The following is an 18,555-nucleotide window of genomic DNA, read 5'->3' as shown; positions in this document are numbered from 1 at the left end:
TAATGTTATAGCTAAAATGTTTTACATCAGAACATGTTAATTGCTTAGACTGATTGAGGACACAGTCCTTTGTACCACAGAGTGTAATGGTGGAGGGCTTACCCTGTAGATTTCACTATGTGCACATAGGGGAGGTGCTGGGTTAAGGGCTTGTACAGCAGGGGTACTGCTGGAAGGCCTCCTCCGAGGACAAGATGTCAACATGTAACAGCATGACTTAGGGCTCCAGTGGTCCTTGTGGTGCATTTCATTCAGCTGTTGGAAACTCCCTCCGGTGGCCAATCTGCACTGGTTACAGAAACTGGGACAGAGAAACACTGTTTTTGGAAACCAGACAGGAACACTGAAACAGGTCCTGAAAACAGGGACATTCCCAGCATTCAGGGAGACAGGTTCACCCAACATATGGAAAATGAAGCTTTCCCATCTATTAAGTGTGAATTTCTGATTGTCTAACAAGTTTATATTTAATGTCCTATATTTTCTTCTTCTAGTGATCGTGTTCCCTAAGATATATTTTTATAAGAGTTATAAAAATATATCTTTTAACTTATAACAAAATTCAGAAGTCTGTCTCGTTAATACAGTACTTTGAAGATGTCAAGCACAATACAAGTGCTGAGTGTTATTTACTAATAAAAATGCCCAAGATTAGTATGTCTGATTTTATGGAAGAGGAGTGTTAAATATCTGCTCGCTAACATAACAGTCCAGGCTATCAGGTCTTTGAAAAGCCCATGCCTGTAAATTTATCATTTCTCCACAAGGTGGCATCACTCCATGCACTTTTTATTGCAAGTACTGCATACTGTGTGGAAAGAGGCTATTACCTCTAAAGTTCATATCCACTGGGCTTCCAGCACATAACCATTATTTTAGAGAGTAAATATCTGAAAAAAGCCCTGTTTAATTTTTGTATTAATATTGAAAACTCAAAAGAGGGTAAAATTTCTTTCATCTCAAAAACATGCACTACAATGTCAGTGGGTCAAAGATGAAGCAAAAAGTTTTGCGCAAAGAGGATTGCTTCAGGCATTAAAGACAAATTTACATAATATCTCTCGATGTCACATTAGACTATTAAAAATTACATGAACTTTAGAGTCAGGACGTTGTGGATGAACTGCTGTAATATTGTGCTCTTGAGTTTACCATGGTTTATGCTGCTGCTTGTCCCTAGATAAGTAAAAAGCGTAGCTGTAGTTTTTCCTGTAGCTTCAGTTTAGCAAGTTACTTATATACTGAAACTAGGCTTTTCAAGGCTGGACTGACAGTGCAGTGATAACACAACCCAATACTGCATGATGGGTTTAAGACAAATGTTGATGTTGGTCCCTTCCTCGTAAGCAGACTGGGCAGCATACTTAGCCCTGGGCTGGTCTTACATAAGAACGGTCAGATCAATGGTCCATCTAGCTCAGTATCCTGTCTTCTGACAGTGGCCAGTGCCGGGTGCTTCGGAGGGAATGAACAGAACAGGCAATCATCGAGCTATCCATCTCCTGTCGTCCACTCCTAGCTTCTGGCAAGTGGAGGCTAGGGATACTCAGAGCATAACGTTGCATCCCTGACTAATAGCCATTGATGGACCTATCTTCCATGAACTTATCTAGTTCTTTTTTTGAACGCTGTTATAGTCTTGGCCTTCACAACATCCTCTGGCAACGAGTTCCTCAGGTTGACTGTGTGTTCTGTGAAGTAGTATTTCCTTTTGTTTGTTTTAAACTTGCTGCCTATTAATTGGGTGACCCTTAGTTCTTCTGTTATATGAAGGAGTAAACAGTTCCTTATTCACTTTCTCCACACCAGTCAAGGTTTTATAGACCTCTATCATATCCCCTGTCCGTCATCTCTTTTCCAAGCTGATAAGTCCCAGTTTTTTTTAATTTCTCCTCATACAGAAGCTGTTCTATACCCCGATTTTGTTGCCCTTATCTGTCTTTTTTGAGATGGACCAACCAGATCAGCACGCTATATTCAAGATGTGGGTGTACCATAGATTTATATAGTGGCATTATGATATTTTCGGTCTTATTATCTATCACTTTCCTAATTGTTCCTAACATTCTGTTAACCTTTTTTGACTGCCGTTGCACACTGAGGGGATGTTTTCAGAGAACTAGCCACAATGACTCCACAATCTCTTCTTGAGTGGTAACAGCTAATTGAGACCCCATCACTTTGTATGTATAGTTGAGATTATGTTTTCCAATGTGCATTACTTTGCATTTATCAACATTGAATTTCATTTGCCATTTTGTTGCCCAGTTTTGTGAGATCCCTTTGTAACTCTTCACTGTCTGCATTGGACATAACTATCTTGAGTGATTTTGTATCATCTGCAAATTTTGCCACCTCACTGTTTATCCCTTTTCCCAGATCATTTATGATTATGTTGAATTGCCCTGTCCCCAGCACAGATCCCTGGGGGACACCACTATTTACCTTGCTTCATTTTGAAAACTGACCGTTTATTCCTACCCTTTGTTTCCTATCTTCTAACCAGTTACCAATCCATGAGAGAACCTTCCCTCTTATCCCATGACTGCCTACTTTGCCTAAGTACACTATATCCACTGGATCACCCTTGTCCACATATTTGTTGACCCCCTCAAAGAATTCTAATAGATTGGTGAGGCATGATTTCCCTTTACAAAAGCCATGTTGACTCTTCCCCAACAAATCGTGTTCATCTATGTGTCTCATAATTCTGTTCTTTACTGTAGTTTCAACCAATTTGCCTGGTACTTAAGTTAGGCTAACTGGCTTGTAATTGCCGGGATCTCCTCAGCCTTTTTAAAAAATTGGCGTCACATCAGCTATCCTGCAGTCATCTGGTACAGAAGACGATTTAAATGATAGGTTACACATCACAGTTAGTAGTTCTGCAATTTCACATTCGAGTTCCATTGCGTAAATACCGTCTGGTCCTGGGAACTTACTGTTTAATTTATCAATTTGTTCCACAATGTCCTCTAATGATACCTCAATTGGGGACAATTCCTCAGATTTGTCACCTAAAAAGAATGGCTCAGGTTTGGGAATCTCCCTCATATTCTCTGCAATGAAGACCAATGCAAAGAATCATTTAGTTTCTCCGCAATGGCCATATCTTCCTTGAGTGCTCCTTTCGTACCTCTATCGTCCACTGATTGTTTAGCAGCTTCCTGCTTCTGATGTACTTAAAAAAAAAATTGCTGTTAGTTTTTGCATCTTTTTGGCTAGTTGCTCTTCAAATACTTTTTTGGCCTGCCTAATTATACTTGACTTTCCAGAGTTTATGCTCCTTTATATTTCTCAGTAGGATTTGACTTCCAATTTTTAAAGGATGCCTTTTTGCCTCTGACTGCCTCTTATACTCTGTTTAGCAGTGATGGCCCCTTTTTGGTCTTCTTACTATGTTTTTTAATTTGGGGTGTACATTTAATTTGAGGCTCTCTGGTGTTTTTAAATAGTTTCCATGTAGCTTGCAGGCATTTTACTTTTGGGACTGTACCTTTTAATTTCCCTTTAACTATCTTCCTCATTTTTGTGTAGTTCCCCTTTCGGAAGTGCTGTTGTAATGGGCTTCTTTGGTGTTTTCCTCCACACAAGGTTGTTAAATTTTATTATATTATGGTCACTATTACCAAGCAGTTCAGCTATATTTACCTCTTGGACCAAATCCCGTGCTCCACTGAGGGCTAAGTCAAGAATATCCTCTCCTTGTGTGGGTTTCAGGACTAGCTGTTCCAAGAACTTACATCAGTTTCTAGTAACACACACACACACCCTCACTGCCATCTGACTGCAGGGGGTAATATTAACTGGCTATGGAGGGAGACCCATCCAACTTTTTACCCTCAGCAGAAAGGATCTTTGTAATCTGAGTCCTTTGATGGAAGATATGATTGAAAGGGGGGTTATCAGGGGATTAGCTGAGGATCCCTATGATGGGGTTGGGACTCAGCACCACTGCACCTCCCGCTGGCACATCTGGGAATTAGCTCTGTCCATTGCAGAGCGCCCTCTGCCGGTTGTTTCCCGTCCATCTTTCGCCGTCTGTTGGCATCCAGACCCGCATTGCTTCCTGCTCGGTGATGTCCACTTCAGGACACTGCCCTCCGGCAGTGCCCACTGCTCTGGTCTCACCCCCTTCCAGGGGTTTGGTGTTATCAGCAGTCTACGATCTGCACCTGCTGTAGTGGGCAGCTGCAGCCTCTGAGTTTAGCTCCTTGTTGCAGGGACCAGCCACAGCCTGGATCAGGCCACGCTCTTCTTCAGCCAGGTGTAGCACAAGGTGGAAGGGGAGGACCCAGGCCCACCCGCTACTCTGGGTCCCGACCCAGGGACCCTGTAGCGGCAGCCTCTCTGCCCTCCTTCTCTCCCCTTGCCCTGCTATTGTCCCTGGGCTGCTTCCCTTCGGTCCTATGCACCTGCCCGGCCCTTGGTAGCTAGGCCAGCAGCCTGGGGTTTTCCTTGGCCGGAGCTCCCCAGCACTGCTCTGTCCAAGGTGCTACCTTTCAGCTCAGGAGCCAGTCCTCTTCCCTTGACCACCAGAGAGAGAATGCCATGCTCTTTACTAGGCAGCCTTTATATAGGGCCTAAGCCGGCCCTGGTTGGCTACCTCTCCCCCTGCCCTGATTGGCTCTCCCCAGGCCCTCTCTGATTGGCTGCGGGTCTGCACAGCCTCTCTGGCCTGGTTCAGCCCTTCTTCTCAGGGGGGTGGGGCACCGCCCCACCACACTCCCAGGTAGAAAAACTTGCTAGTTTGTATTTATTTGTCATAGTTGATTCAATATTCAATTCCTGTGCAACATATTTAGAACCAAACCTTGAAGTCTTTACTCAGTCTAGCAAAATTCCCACTGACGTCACTCGGAGATTTTCCTGAGTAAAGACTTCAATATTTGGCCTATAGAGCATATGCTTCAGATGCATCTTTTGTGCTTCAATAAGTGCATATTAGCATATGTTAGATGTCCCTGTAACTCTTCTCATGTATTTGTTGCTGTGTGTTCTGTGTTTGTACAGCACATGGGGTCCTGGTCCATAACTTAGGCTCCTAAGCACTATGGTAATACTGTACAAATAACAGTAATACGTTCTGAAGCTACCATTATTTACCTTCTCTTTGGATAAATAACAATGGATTGCCATGTGACACTTGCTTTAAAAAAGACGTTAAGAATTTTCTTATCTTAATTTACTGCAACACAGTACTGGTGGGGCCAGAGTAAAACTCAGAAGGGACTTACTAATGAAACAATTTTATGATCAGTTACCTATTGTTAGAATCATACACAATTTGCTGTGACTTGATAGTGCTGTCTATTTTAATAAACAATATTTGTATGGACTATATTAGATTAATTCATGCAAAGCTGCCAGAAAAGAGAACTGAATAGTTACATTAGTTGTGTTTTTGTTTCAGCTGATTGCTTCTAATGTGGAAGGAAAGAGTTGTCCAAGTGAAATTTTGGTCTGCACAACAAGTCCAGACAGGCCGGGACCTCCTACCAGACCAGTTATTAAAGGGTCAATAACATCTCATGGCTTCAGTGTTAAATGGGGTAAGCTAACCCATTCAGTTTGCTGTAACAGTTTTCTTATGGCATAACATAATTTAAGTGTAAACAAAACCTATGCGAATGGGCACTTAGGCTCAGATTTCACATACTGCTTCTCAGCCCAGAGATGAATCTGTTCAGAAAGTTAGATAAGCATTTGATCATTCTAAGAGATGCCCGAGACCTGTGGTGAAAAGCTGTGACTTTTTCATAATCAGACAGCTCAAAAATATTTTTAAAGGCATTTATAAAGTGAAAGCATAGTGGTTCAGCTATCTTCCCTCCCCCCAACTCTCACACACACTCAATCCTTTGAGACAATTCTCTGATTCCCTATTGTACTGTACGTCAAGTTCAGGCTTCCTGTCTTTGCTTTCGAGGTCCTGTATCATGTATATCCTGCCCAACCTATCTGCTCTACCAGTGATGTTAGTCTCAATACCCTTCACAAATATCTCTTTGGACTGTGGACACACTCCGCCGACTACATGCACTTAGAGCATTTGTGTGGGGACACACACAATCGACTGTATAAAAATGCTTTCTACAAAACTGACTTCTATAAATTCGACCTAACTTCATAGTGTAGACATACCCTTAGTCTTCTTCTGTGCTCACTTAGTGCTTTCCTGTCTACCAAGCTTCCTCCGTCAGATCCCTCCTAAAAACTTACTTCTGCTGTCTTGCCTATGAGAAGTGAAACAGACAAGAAAGGTTAAACAAATAATGTAATGCAACAGCTTAGGCACATCCACATCTCAGCAGTCTTCTTAATGTCACCATTGTTCTCCCTCTCAACTTCCCCCACACCTTAGTTAGTTTGTTCATGATCCTTCCTGGGCATGTCATGTTGCACATAGAATGTAAGCCCTTTGAGACAGGAACCATGTCTTCGGTGAGGTCACTATGTAACATGTTTACGATCAGCCAATGGTGATGATTAAGGATTCCAGACATCAGTTTTGAAAACCAGACTCCCTGGAATCACAGCTTTGCATAAACAGTAAAAATACATTCCAATAACCTGTTAAAGCTCCTGATTCCACTCAAGTAGCAAGAGCAGAATATTTAAATCCAAGTATGCGGTATGGTTAACAAATCAACAATGTATTCTAAGATTCCAAGTTGTCTGGAAATGATCTGTAGATTGAGAGTGGATCCTAAAATCATTATCTTTAGAATTATGAATACCACATTTGGCAGCATCTAATTATTTTTATCATCACCTTTAGTCTTGTGGATTCAGTCAGACAGCAGCTATTTGCAGTAAATATCCTCCATCAACTCTATTTTGGGTTATTTGTGCCCTAATGAATCTGTTACAGTATGTATAATCCACTAGAATAAAATCTGCAAGGTGCTGACCAGAGAGCCCTCTGCACCATGCAGCATTAGGTCTTTATGCTGTGATTAGTGCATCTGGCAAGTGCTTTTCTTACTAGATATATGTGTGATTTTGTAAGATCAAAATCTGTAACTGTATTCTTTATTTTCTTGTAGATTCCATTTTTCAAATCTAATTTATTAACAAAAGTGTTGCTCATTTTTCAGATTCTCCACAAGATAATGGCGGTTCAGAAATCCTAAAATACCTATTGGAGATTTCCGAAGGAAATTCTGAAGGTAAAATTGACAAGAATCATCTATTCCAATACATTGTGGTTCTACGTATTCTACAGTTAAAAACCTGGCTTTTTCAGCTATTAATATTTTTAAAATTAATAATGTAATAACAATAATACAAGAAACAATTGTATCAAATATCATAGATGGTATTATTAGATAAACAGTTTAGTTTGGCATCTTTTCTGTACCCTTTATTAATTTTATCAAACATTAAATATAAAACCAAGTTTCATATTAAAACGTAAATTGAAAAAAAAAATCTCTGACCTAGGCTATATCTGCACTACAGACTTCTGTCTGCTTGGCTATGTCAGCCAGAGATGCAAAGAAGTGTGATCTCTGACTGACCCAGGTGTGGCAGCAGACATCCCTATTGTAGACACAATAATACAGGCAAAGAGCTGTGCTTTTACCAGTAAAACTTGTTTTGCTCGTAGGGTCTGGTTTCACTATACCAGTATAAAGACTGCTTTGCCAGTATAGCTACTTCCACGCTAGGAGCACTTTCCTGGTATAGCATACCAGTATTCCTGTACCAGTAAAGTGTTCCTAGTATAGACAGGGCCTGAGTTAAAATGTTACTAAACTGTTTAATGTTTGTTTCATTAACTATCTTGGATTCCTAGGCCAGGCTATATAAATTAAGCATGTGCCATTTGTGCCTGGTTAAAATCTATCACTTTGTTGAATATTATTACTACCAATATCATATTATTATTATTAGTTCAATATCATATTGTGTTTCTGTGCACCTTTTTCCTAAGACTTCAAACTTTAATGAATTAAGCACCCACTGCTTAAAGTGGGCGGGATGTGGCATGCAGGCAGGCGCAAGGAGTTGCAGACCTGGAAAAAAAGGAAACAAATCAAGCCAGGTTGCTGACGGGTGCACATTAGCAATTGTCTTACTAAAGCTGCTGCTCCCAGATTGTGATCAGACCCCACACACACTTTTTTCAGACCATTTTAAGCACTGCAAACATCCATGTGATGTAGGTGGTATTATACCAATTTTATTGATAGGAAAACTAAACAACAGAGATAAAGTGACTTATCAGAGGCTACCCCACAATCCAGTGACTGGAGTACTTTGACTGTGGCCCCTTTTCAATGGAAAATAAAGTAATCTTTAAGTAGGACCAGATTGTGGCTGCTCCTCACATAGGTGCTGAGGGGAAGATATGAAGGAAGAAGTAAGTGGCCCTTGCTTTTCTTTGCACCCCATGTAAGAGCCAGCCACAGGTGCTGATCTGCAGCCTTAAAGTGCCACCTGTCCTGGCCTGCAGGTTGGATTATGATGACACTGAGTACCTGGGTTGTTTTTGTTTGTTTTGAAGTTGTTCGTGTTTTTACATGTCCCCATCCCTTTCTGTAGAACAGTGGAATTTAAGGTCCCAGGACTATACTTAGCTTGATTTTTAAAAGATTTCTTTTAGCGAAAATAATATCGTCATTAATTGTGTATGAACATTTTATTTTCACAAAAAAGGATTCAAGTATTTGTATAAAACCATGTTAAAGATTTTCTTTCTCGTATATAACTCCCTTGAAGAACAGTAGCCAGGTACGAGTGTGTGTGTGGTGTGCACGTTGTTTTCAAAGCAAACTTGAATGAGTTCATTTAATTTTACAGCAAATCAATGGGAAGTGGCATATAGTGGATCTGCTACAGAATATACGTGTACTCACTTGAAACCAGGCACTTTGTATAAACTCCGGGCATGCTGTATCAGCACTGGTGGACACAGTCAGGTAAGAATAGTTTAACATGGAGAACTGTCATTTTTGTATTTTCCAGAGCTTCACCTAGCTCTGCATTTTAGTTTTGCTTAGTTTGTACATTTAGTTTGCTAGTATTTCTGCTTTAAATAATAGATGTACTTGGCTAAAATTGTAGTATTATTGATACAGTAAAAACTTCACTGATTTCTATTAATGCTCCTGTGCAAATTACTTCATTTTGAAAGGTGCTGCTATCTTTGTGCATGCAAAATCTGGGCCTTGTAGTTTAGCAAAATGCAAATTAATGAGGTTCTACTTCATATTGAAAAAATCCTAAGTATTCATGTATTATTAAGGCCAGAAGGGGCTTTTATGATAATCTACTCTGGCCTCCTGCATAACACGGGCCATAGAATTTCACCCAGTAATTTGTGTGTACAGCTATTATATTTTTATGCTTTCTGTGTAGTTGTTCATAGTTTGCCATTGTGTTCAGACATCTCCCTATTTCAGTTTATTATTTAGTATATATATTTAGCAAAAGTATAAATAAAAAAATGTTATGGATTCCTCAGTTTGACTGGCTGCTGTTTGGATCTTGCATGTGTGTTTGTGACTGACTGGATCCATGTGGACTCAGATGCTCTGGAATGTAGTGTACTGTTGCACTGTGTTCATTTCTCTACATAATAACACTAACAAAGACCCTGATCCTGAACACTTTACTTACTGAAAACTCCCTTTGACTTCAGTAGGCCTACCCGCTGGCATAAAGTTAAGCGTCTGGTTAAGTATTTGAAAGATCGAGGTGATATTGTTACTACAGTAGAGAGCTGCACAAACTAGTGGATGCAAGTGACTCTTCTCCTCAAGGATGCATATGAAGGATCCAAACCTCATTAGCTTTCTTTTTGTGCTGTAGGCCCCCACTGGAACTTAGGCTCCCAAGGCACTTTTAAAAGTATTGCCCTTAGGTTCAAGGACAACATTTGAGTGCATAGTATACCTAAGATGAAGTGCTTTTTCAGGGATCAACCATGGGAAGTATGGGGGGGAAAGGAAAATAGTATTTTTGAACTGAATGTTATCAAGAAGAGGTCCTCGCAGCTGTTACTGTTGTACTATTATGAAAAAATCATATTTTAAGTTTAAGGCCAGAAGGGGCTATTAGATCATCTAATCTGACCTTCTGTATATCACAGGCTATTAAATGTTCACACAATTACCCTGGGTTGTGCTTGACTAAAGCATAATTGTGTTAGGCTAAAGCATATCTTTCAGAAAGACATCCAGTCTTGATTTGAAAACATCAAGAGAGGGAAAATGCACCTCTTCACTCGGTAGTTTGTTGCAATTGTTAATCACCATCATAGTTTAAAAAAAAAAAAAAGATTGATTTCTCATTTGAATTTGTCTAACTTCAGCTTCCAATAATTGGTTCTTCTTATGCCTTCCTCTGCTGTATTAAAGAGCCTTTTAGTACTCAGCATTCTTGAAAGCTCATTAGTACCCAGTATTCTTGAGAGCTCATTTGTACACAGTATTCTTGAGAGTCATGAGAAATACAGTAAAAAGGTAAAAAATCCTTTACTAAAATATTCAGAAATACCAGTGAAAACAGTATATAAATGATGCTAATAAAATTGTGTCAATAATGCTCATATTAATGAAATGTTAACTAACCACTTGATAGTCTCTGATCCTACATTTTTCTCACTGTTTCTTTTTTGTCTGGCAAAATAGTATTTTGTTAGAAATGTCTTTGTTGTGAAGATCATGACTCACATCGTTGTCCCTGGTTTGTAGATGAGTTTTCAGCAGAATTACTAATCTTAGGTCCTATTCTTTTCCAGTGTTCTGAAAGTTTACCCGTGCGTACGCTTAGTGTCGCACCGGGTCACTGTCGGCCACCAAGAATGTTGGGGAAACCAAAACACAAAGAAGTTCAGCTACAGTGGGGTAAGTGATCAGTACCTGCAGCCATTTTAATTCTCAGGCAGAAACCTGGTTTGAAACTATTTATCTGGACCAAAACTTGAGCCACCATGTAAAGAATGAATTTACTCTCAAGATCTAAAGACTAAGTAAGTTGCTATAAGTCAGTAAGAGACTTTTTATTGACTTCAGTGTGCTTTGTATCAGGCTCTTGGAAATTAGTTGTCTTTATTTTTGCCTTTGGGTCTGATACTGCAGTCTGTTCCCACTGAAGTCAATTGGAAGTTCTGCCTATGTCCGTACTATAACAAAGTTTCTAACCATTGGCCTTTCATTGCAAAAACATCACATCACTTGAGATCCATTTTATTTCACTGTGCTCTTAGCCACAATGTTCTACTGTTTCATTCAGAATTTCACACAGTAATTTATACTGAGCCAGAACACACTGAAAATATTAGGTGACTTTTTATTTTAAAATTTTTATTAAGGCAAAGGTGCAATAAAACAAATATACTAAGTTGACATGACCAGCATAGTTCTTATAAAAAGCAGTTCCTTGCCTGTTTAGTGCGAATGAAATAGTATTTGAGGCATTTCAGAAGGTCATTGCGTGGTGACATCCCACTGTTAAATTATTTGTTAGACGTGTCTAAGACACTACTACACTCCGGATAGTCTGTTGCAACACCATTTCCATTTGACAAATGTATCTGAGGTCCAGCACAAAGTCTAAGTTGCACTCATGTTCCAGGTCTCACGTTGGTTTGTACTTTGTGGCTGAGCACCACTTTGCGGAGTTCAGCACTGGGTAGCTTCAGTGGCAGATAATAGTATATTTCCTGAAGAGCCATTCAAAGGAGGTGAATAGCCAAAATAAAGCCCACGATATCAGTGAGCTGTTAAAAAAAAAAAGAAGAAGAAGCTTATGGACTGTCCAAGTGATCCTTGCACACCCCTAATCCCCATGGATTTCGCCAAGGCTATTGAATTGCTCAGAGAATGCAGGTCTGAGCCTTCCTCCCCATCTGTAAAATGGGGATAATGATACTGACTTACCTTTTGTAAAGCGCTTTGAGATCTATGGATGAAAAGCATTATGTAAGAGCTATGTATTATAATTATTTAAAAGCTAATGAGTCCATTCCATTATTGGTCTGCACAAAACAGTGTGTATTGACAGCAAAATCAGCCCCACTGAGCTTTTGTGATCTATTTCCTTTTTTTAAGGTTACTTTAAAAAGTCACCATATGCTTATGTTGTCATTTCGCAATATTAGTGTAATTTTTCCTTGTATTGAAGGAATGTACAGTTACTGTTTCATGGTTTTCCAGAACGGGTGACAGGGGCTGGTTTACATGATGATTACTTGTTATGTTCATTCCCTTTGAAGCGCCTGGCATCAGCCACTGTCAAAAGACAGTATACTGGGCTAGATGGACCTTTGATCTGACCCAGTATGACTGGTCTTATATCCTTATGTTTTATGGCTTTGCAATTAAAGGAAGAGCAGATATCAGCCCCCATTGTGCAGTCGTATACCATGGGGGTTGTGCTTTCTACCAGTAGTAGAGCCCATTGATATAAATGGGCCTACTTGTAGTATTAGAATACCAGAGTAGCAGAGCTTTACAACGTGGGACACATAGCTACTACTAGCTGCGGGTCTTATCCTATAAATATTAAAAGACATGAATAACTTGATTCACTTGAGTGATCCCACTTACATATGTCTGGGTGTGGAACATTTATCAAAGAGGCGAAATCATTAGAGGTAGTATATATCTGTGGTACAAGGTGAATCAATGTATGATAATCATCATGTAAATCTGTGACTTTATATCAACAATAAATAAATGATACTGATTCTTTCCAGATGTCCCTGTGTCAGAAAGTGGTTGTCAAGTCTCAGAGTACAGTGTGGAAATGACGGAACCAGAAGAGGTTATTTCTGAGGTGTATCATGGCCCTGATCTAGAGTGCACGGTCAGCAACCTTCTTCCTGGAACAACATATCGGTTCAGAGTGAGAGCTTTGAATGACGGAGGGGTAAGGTTTAACATTCTGCGCAGCATGAACAGCAGTGTCCAAAGAAGGATGCCAGATGAGGGTTTTTTTCAAAATGTTTCTTCACATGTATATGAGAGAACAGTTATCCTGGCAGTGCATACACTAGTTCAGCTATAGCTGGTGAGTGGAAAGATGAAAGGGAAAGGGGAATGTGGGAAAGGAAAAAAGTTGAGAGAAAAGGAGGTATCTGGGAAAGGAGAAAAGTGGAGAATAAAATGAAAGAGTTGGAGAAACTTAGGGAGAAGGCAGTGCATTGAGACTCAGAGGGCCCCATCCAGAGTGGCCCTTTAAAGCAAAGTTGAGAATGGCATTTCTGTTTAAACATAGGTTCAGCTAAACTGGTCTACCGTTTAAAGTGTGTTAGAACTGTACTGAAGAGATATATTGGCCCACACACCTTTAACAACAACAAAAAAGATCTTTACCTTTATAGAGGCAAATGATACTTGAGTAATTTCAAGTAGGTCTTTGGACATTTTAGGGAAAACTTGTTCATTAATAGTTTTTAATATGCTTTCATTTAACGTAGGGTACATATATTTTTTCAGATTCCTCGTAAAAACCTATTTACCTAATCCCATTGGGAATTAAAAGCCTGATCCTGTGTCCATTGAAATCAACAGAAGAATTCCAATTGACTTCAGTGTTGGATTGGGCCCTGTCTTCTTTTCTCTGAGCATCATTTCCAGCATTTTGAAAATGTATCCTCAGTGGGACTACGTAGTCTAATGCATTGCTTACTCTGCTATCAGACTGCTCCCAAGAAATCTATTAGGTTTCTAAAGATTTGTATGCTTCAACAGCAGGGTCCCTGCTGACAGTTACTCAGCTCTTACATAACATAGAGCTTTTAAATAATGCAGATCACGGGGGAAAACTACCAAAATTAGTTCAGGTATTCGAAACCAAGAGTACCTGCAAATTGATAAGATATCCATTTCTTTCTTATGTATTAATTAATTGGGTGTATATATCAAAGTCTGATTTGCTAACTGTTCTGACTGACATATAAAAGCTAAGAGAGAGCCATTTCCTGTGAAGTAGCTTTGGACTGACGGTGTTTTAGGCAAACCATGTATTCTCAATAAGCAAGGCAACTTATAAGCAGTGAGATGAAGTGAAGCATGCCAAGATAAGCTTTACATTGATAAGGTGTATATTAGAGGCCTAATCTGTCTTCAAGAAAATGTGTTATAATAAGAATATTTCTATGTATGGCTTATGAAACCCCTTTAAAGTGTGTGTAATATTTTTTTCCACCCCTTCCTAGTATGGGCCATATTCTGAAGCTACAGAAGTCACCACAGCAGCAGGACCACCCGGCCAGTGCCAAGCACCTTTCCTTTCCTTTGTGTCTGACACATGTGTACTTGTAAGCTGGGAGGTAAGACAAACACTCTTTGTATGTGTGATTTCTATCTTGCTTATCCAAACTAATATGATCATCAGTACTTGAAAGCTAATTCAAGAGCAGTTCACAATCTCAGCCCACTCAAAAATACTCTTGTACATACAGACAATAATCTTCCCTGCTTTTCTTTTTTAGAGTTGATCTTGAGTCACCGAAGTTTATTAGGGGCTTGAGAATGGAGACAGGGGGATCTCTTATCACTTCATCTTAATATAGGTCATAGGTCGGTAAAGAATGATCTCTCCAGAATTTTAGCATGTTGAATCCAATACACTGACTGGCTTCTGAACTGGAATCATGCAGTCAGCTATTCTGCTACATTTTTATGTGAGGCTAGAGTCCTTGATATCAGACAAACTCTGAGAGATTTGCTATGTCAAAGCAACTCTCCCAAAATAAAAGGAGGACTTGTGGTACCTTAGAGACTAACAAATTTATTTGAGCATGAGCTTTCGTGAGCTCCAGCTCACTTCATCGGATGCTGGAGCTCACGAAAGCTTATGCTCAAATAAATTTGTTAGTCTCTAAGGTACCACAAGTCCTCCTTTTCTTTTTGCAGATACAGACTAACACGGCTGCTACTCTGAAATCTCCCAAAATAGTCAGGTGTCACCTAGTTTCATATCCAAACCACATTAAACCATTAGTACAAGAGATAAAAGATGGTCTTGTGAATAAGGCACTAGTTTGGGACTCAGGAGATCTGAGTTCATTTCCCAACTCTGCCACCAACTTCCTCTGTGAGTTATGTGGGTTTTTTTCATACTCCCCCCGCCAGTAACTGGGGACTCTGTCGGACATATATAGATTCTAGTGTGTAATCAGATTGTCCTGAGGGTCCTCAAGGAAGAGCGCCTCTGCTGCTCACTTGGAGGCATGAAAGGCAAAACTTCTTTTATAATATTATGATACTGACGTGTGTGCCACATCAAGGGCCACGCTGCTTTAATTTCACCATCATCCTTAGCTGTGTTAGCTTCTCTGACTCTACTGTCCTGTACCTTGCCCATCAGCTTGATGGCTGACTTCCACTGGGCGCCTAGTGCTGCAGGCCTCGCTCCAAACCAGGAGCAGTACTTTTCGGTTGGTATGATTTTCTGGGAAATATAATTATTCATTTTTAATGACTTGAGTATATCATTTAACCATGACTCTCCCACAGGTGCATTGAGACCACTAGTTCTGGTCTAGAAACAAAAGCTCATGCTCAAATAAATTGGTTAGTCTCTAAGGTGCCACAAGTCCTCCTTTTCTTTTTGCAAATACAGACTAACACGGCTGTTACTCTGAAACTTTTCTGTGTGGTTCAAGGCTGTGCTGCTACCAAGTCAGCCGAATGGGAGGAAATTTTTATTGTGAAAGTCCTGATAGAAATTAAGGCCTATAGTGTCTGCTGTGTAAATGTCCTCTCTTCTATGAATTAGGACTTTTCTACCCTTAAAACACTAAAACGGCACAACTGCAGCTGCACCACTGTCGCACTTCAGTGTAGTCTAGACACTACTAATGCGGACTGGAGATGTTCTCCCGTCGGTGTAGGTAATCCATCTCCCCAAGAAGCAGTAGCTAGGCTGTTGAAAAAATTCTTCCATCAACCTACCGCTGTTTACGCCAGGGGTGAGAAAAGCTTAGTTACGTCTCACACCCCCGAGAGACATGGCTATGCTGATGTAAATTCCCAGTGTCTACCAGACCTTAGTTTATTTCAAGCAGATAGAGTTGGCACAGTTCTGCTAAACAGGCTTCGTTTTGGTAACCTATTCTGGGGCACGAATTCAGAATGCGTCCATTTGCAGTGATCATGGTTTCTCATTATGAACTCGTTTTTATGCATTTTTCTCCTTAACCTGTCAAACGTGATGAGGTAGGCCTCCATCTTTAAACTGAACTACTAAATACAAAGATTTGTTTTGCAGAGTCCTGAATGCTCGGGTGCCGACATCTCTGAATACAGATTAGAGTGGGGAGAAGATGAGGAATCTCTGGAACTCATGTATAATGGCACAGATACCAGTTTTGAAATTAGTGAATTGTCAGCAGCAGCACATTATTGCTGTAGATTACAGGTACAGAAGCTTATTATATTTTGTATAGATCACAATCTAAGATGTAAACACAATTTACTTCCACTGGATTTTTATTGTCATCATTAACTGCTTTGAAATGAGGTACTTTGTAAGTCAGAAGAAATATACCTTTCTCCTAAATTGTGTAGCACTACTGCGTAATCAAACGATTTAGATTCTAAACAACTCAGATTGATGAACAGAGGGAGTTAATAGAACTTTCAGCCTTGGAAAATCGCTCCTGTTCATCACATGCTTTAATTTCAATGAATAATACTGTTGACAAACAGCCGGCCCAGATAGTGATGCTCTTGCACTAAAATAGAAATATAATGTTTTAAACTTTAAAAAAAATAATCGCAAATTTTGAGTTGGCTCAAGCTTGGAAATGGTATGTAAATGACATTACCTCCCAAATGGATGTTAAAGATTCCCCTATCTTAAACAGTAATCTCCAACATCTGTTTCATTTATTAAGTTAAGCAAACCATCTGAGTAGCTGATAAGATTCCTATGCACATGGGCGGCTGCAGCTGGCAATATAATGTACTTGCCATTTTCACCACCTCATCTCTTGAATTTATATCATTGTCTAGTGAGTCTCTGTAATGATCTTCTTCTCTTTGATATTTACGCTTCTCCCATTATTTTCAATAAAAAGCAACCAAATTAAAATATAAATCCTGTGATGGAACTGGATTCTTCTCCTGTCAAGTCCCCTGAAAAAATAGAAGAGATTTAGCAAAAAAGAGTGAGGCAAAATTCTACACCCAAGCCTGCACAGCTTTGGAGACTCCTCCACAAGGTTTATTTATGTGCAAAGGCAGAACACCAGCAGTAAATCCAACCAAGAATTCATATACCTACCCAGCTGGCAAAGGGTGGAAAATTGTTTCCCTTGAAAATCTTTTAGCTTGGACCACCCAGGGTTCATCACTTTGATCGAAGGCCACAAGCCCTCAGTCAAGTGTTTCTTTTCTTTTTGAACTCTTTCAAGTCAAGTGTCCCGTAAGATTCTCTCTAGTTCTTCAGCAGCTGATTCAAAGCCAAAGAGCCTCAAATAGAGTCCCACAGCCCATCCTCACTCATGGTCTGCTGTATTTGTCTGACTTCATTGTCACAGGACCTACACCTTGTATGGTCATTATTTTGGGAAACTAATTGAAAGAGCATGTGTGAGAGGAGTGGCACTGCAAGCCAGAGAGCACATTCCATATGCCTGAGAAGGAAAGCTTTTTGTTTTCTGTCTTCTAAATTGGCATTTAGACTTCATTGAGCTGGGGGGACACTGTGATACCAGTTTCGTGATGAATGGGGAACTCTAATTTTTTTTAGTGTTAAAAAATGGAAACCGCCAACTGTATAGTATTTTTGGAGGGGGAGTGTACATTTATTTTAAATTATCCACCAGAGAAATGTTCCGCTACACTAATGTCTAACAGATTTTAACGCCTCAAGCAAAACTTAATCCATAGTCAGAAGATAAGAAAAATATATAATAACACAGACACATTTTTTTATTAAAGCCCACCAGTAATCCATGCAATAGAATTCTAGAGGGCCTCTGCCTGCCAAGCTGGTCCTTACTTTGTGTCAAGTAGTATCTGTCTTACAAAGTGTATTTCAGAATGCATTAGAGCATTAAACAGTAACAGGGTAGAGAGTAGAATTATGAGATACGGGCAAACGAGAAGTGTTTCATAATTAATGGAGATTTGCTTTGGGTATGTGTTTTAAAATAATAAATAAAAGGATAAAGGGCAAAAATGCAAATCATTCTTTCCTTTGTGACTATTAGAGACATTAACAGGAAAACTTAATTTTTCACTCTAAGATATAAAGAATTTTGTCTAACCCGTGTTACTCTTTCTTCTAACAAAACACACATCATTATCTCAATCCGTACAAATCTAATAATGGAGAGAATCGGGCATAAATGACTAGAGGGAGGCCAGTTTGTCTTTGTTTAAATTTAAAAAAAAAAATTAGTAGCATTATTGAAAATTCCCCAAAACACTCATGCCTTCCACCCAGGGAAACATTGTGACATTTACTGGAGTGGGGGAAGGAGGAGGAAACATCTGGTAAGCAAACAAAAATTAAATACCCATCAATTATGTTGATGAGGTTGTCCAATAAAACAGTTATAAGCACCACTAAAACGAATTGCTTGGA

At 39.6% G+C, this 18,555-nt stretch overlaps 1 protein-coding gene across 3 annotated transcripts in view; it reads left to right on the top strand.

Moving 5' to 3' along the window:
• FNDC3B (fibronectin type III domain containing 3B) overlaps positions 1-18,555 on the top strand; it is a 358,046-nt gene that overhangs the window by 266,960 nt on the left and 72,531 nt on the right. For all 3 annotated transcript variants that reach the window (XM_073359377.1, XM_073359376.1, XM_073359375.1), the window contains 7 exons: positions 5,414-5,552; positions 7,101-7,172; positions 8,809-8,927; positions 10,751-10,856; positions 12,710-12,882; positions 14,174-14,287; positions 16,231-16,380. In XM_073359377.1, coding sequence (XP_073215478.1) covers positions 5,414-5,552; positions 7,101-7,172; positions 8,809-8,927; positions 10,751-10,856; positions 12,710-12,882; positions 14,174-14,287; positions 16,231-16,380 — 873 coding nt within the window. The remainder of the gene's footprint in view (positions 1-5,413; positions 5,553-7,100; positions 7,173-8,808; positions 8,928-10,750; positions 10,857-12,709; positions 12,883-14,173; positions 14,288-16,230; positions 16,381-18,555) is intronic.

This window comes from Lepidochelys kempii, chromosome 9 (assembly GCF_965140265.1).
Source record: "Lepidochelys kempii isolate rLepKem1 chromosome 9, rLepKem1.hap2, whole genome shotgun sequence".
Classification (NCBI taxonomy): domain Eukaryota; kingdom Metazoa; phylum Chordata; order Testudines; family Cheloniidae; genus Lepidochelys; species Lepidochelys kempii.
The sequence above is the reverse complement of the archived record's forward strand: the minus strand, read 5'-3'. Positions and strand labels throughout refer to the sequence as shown.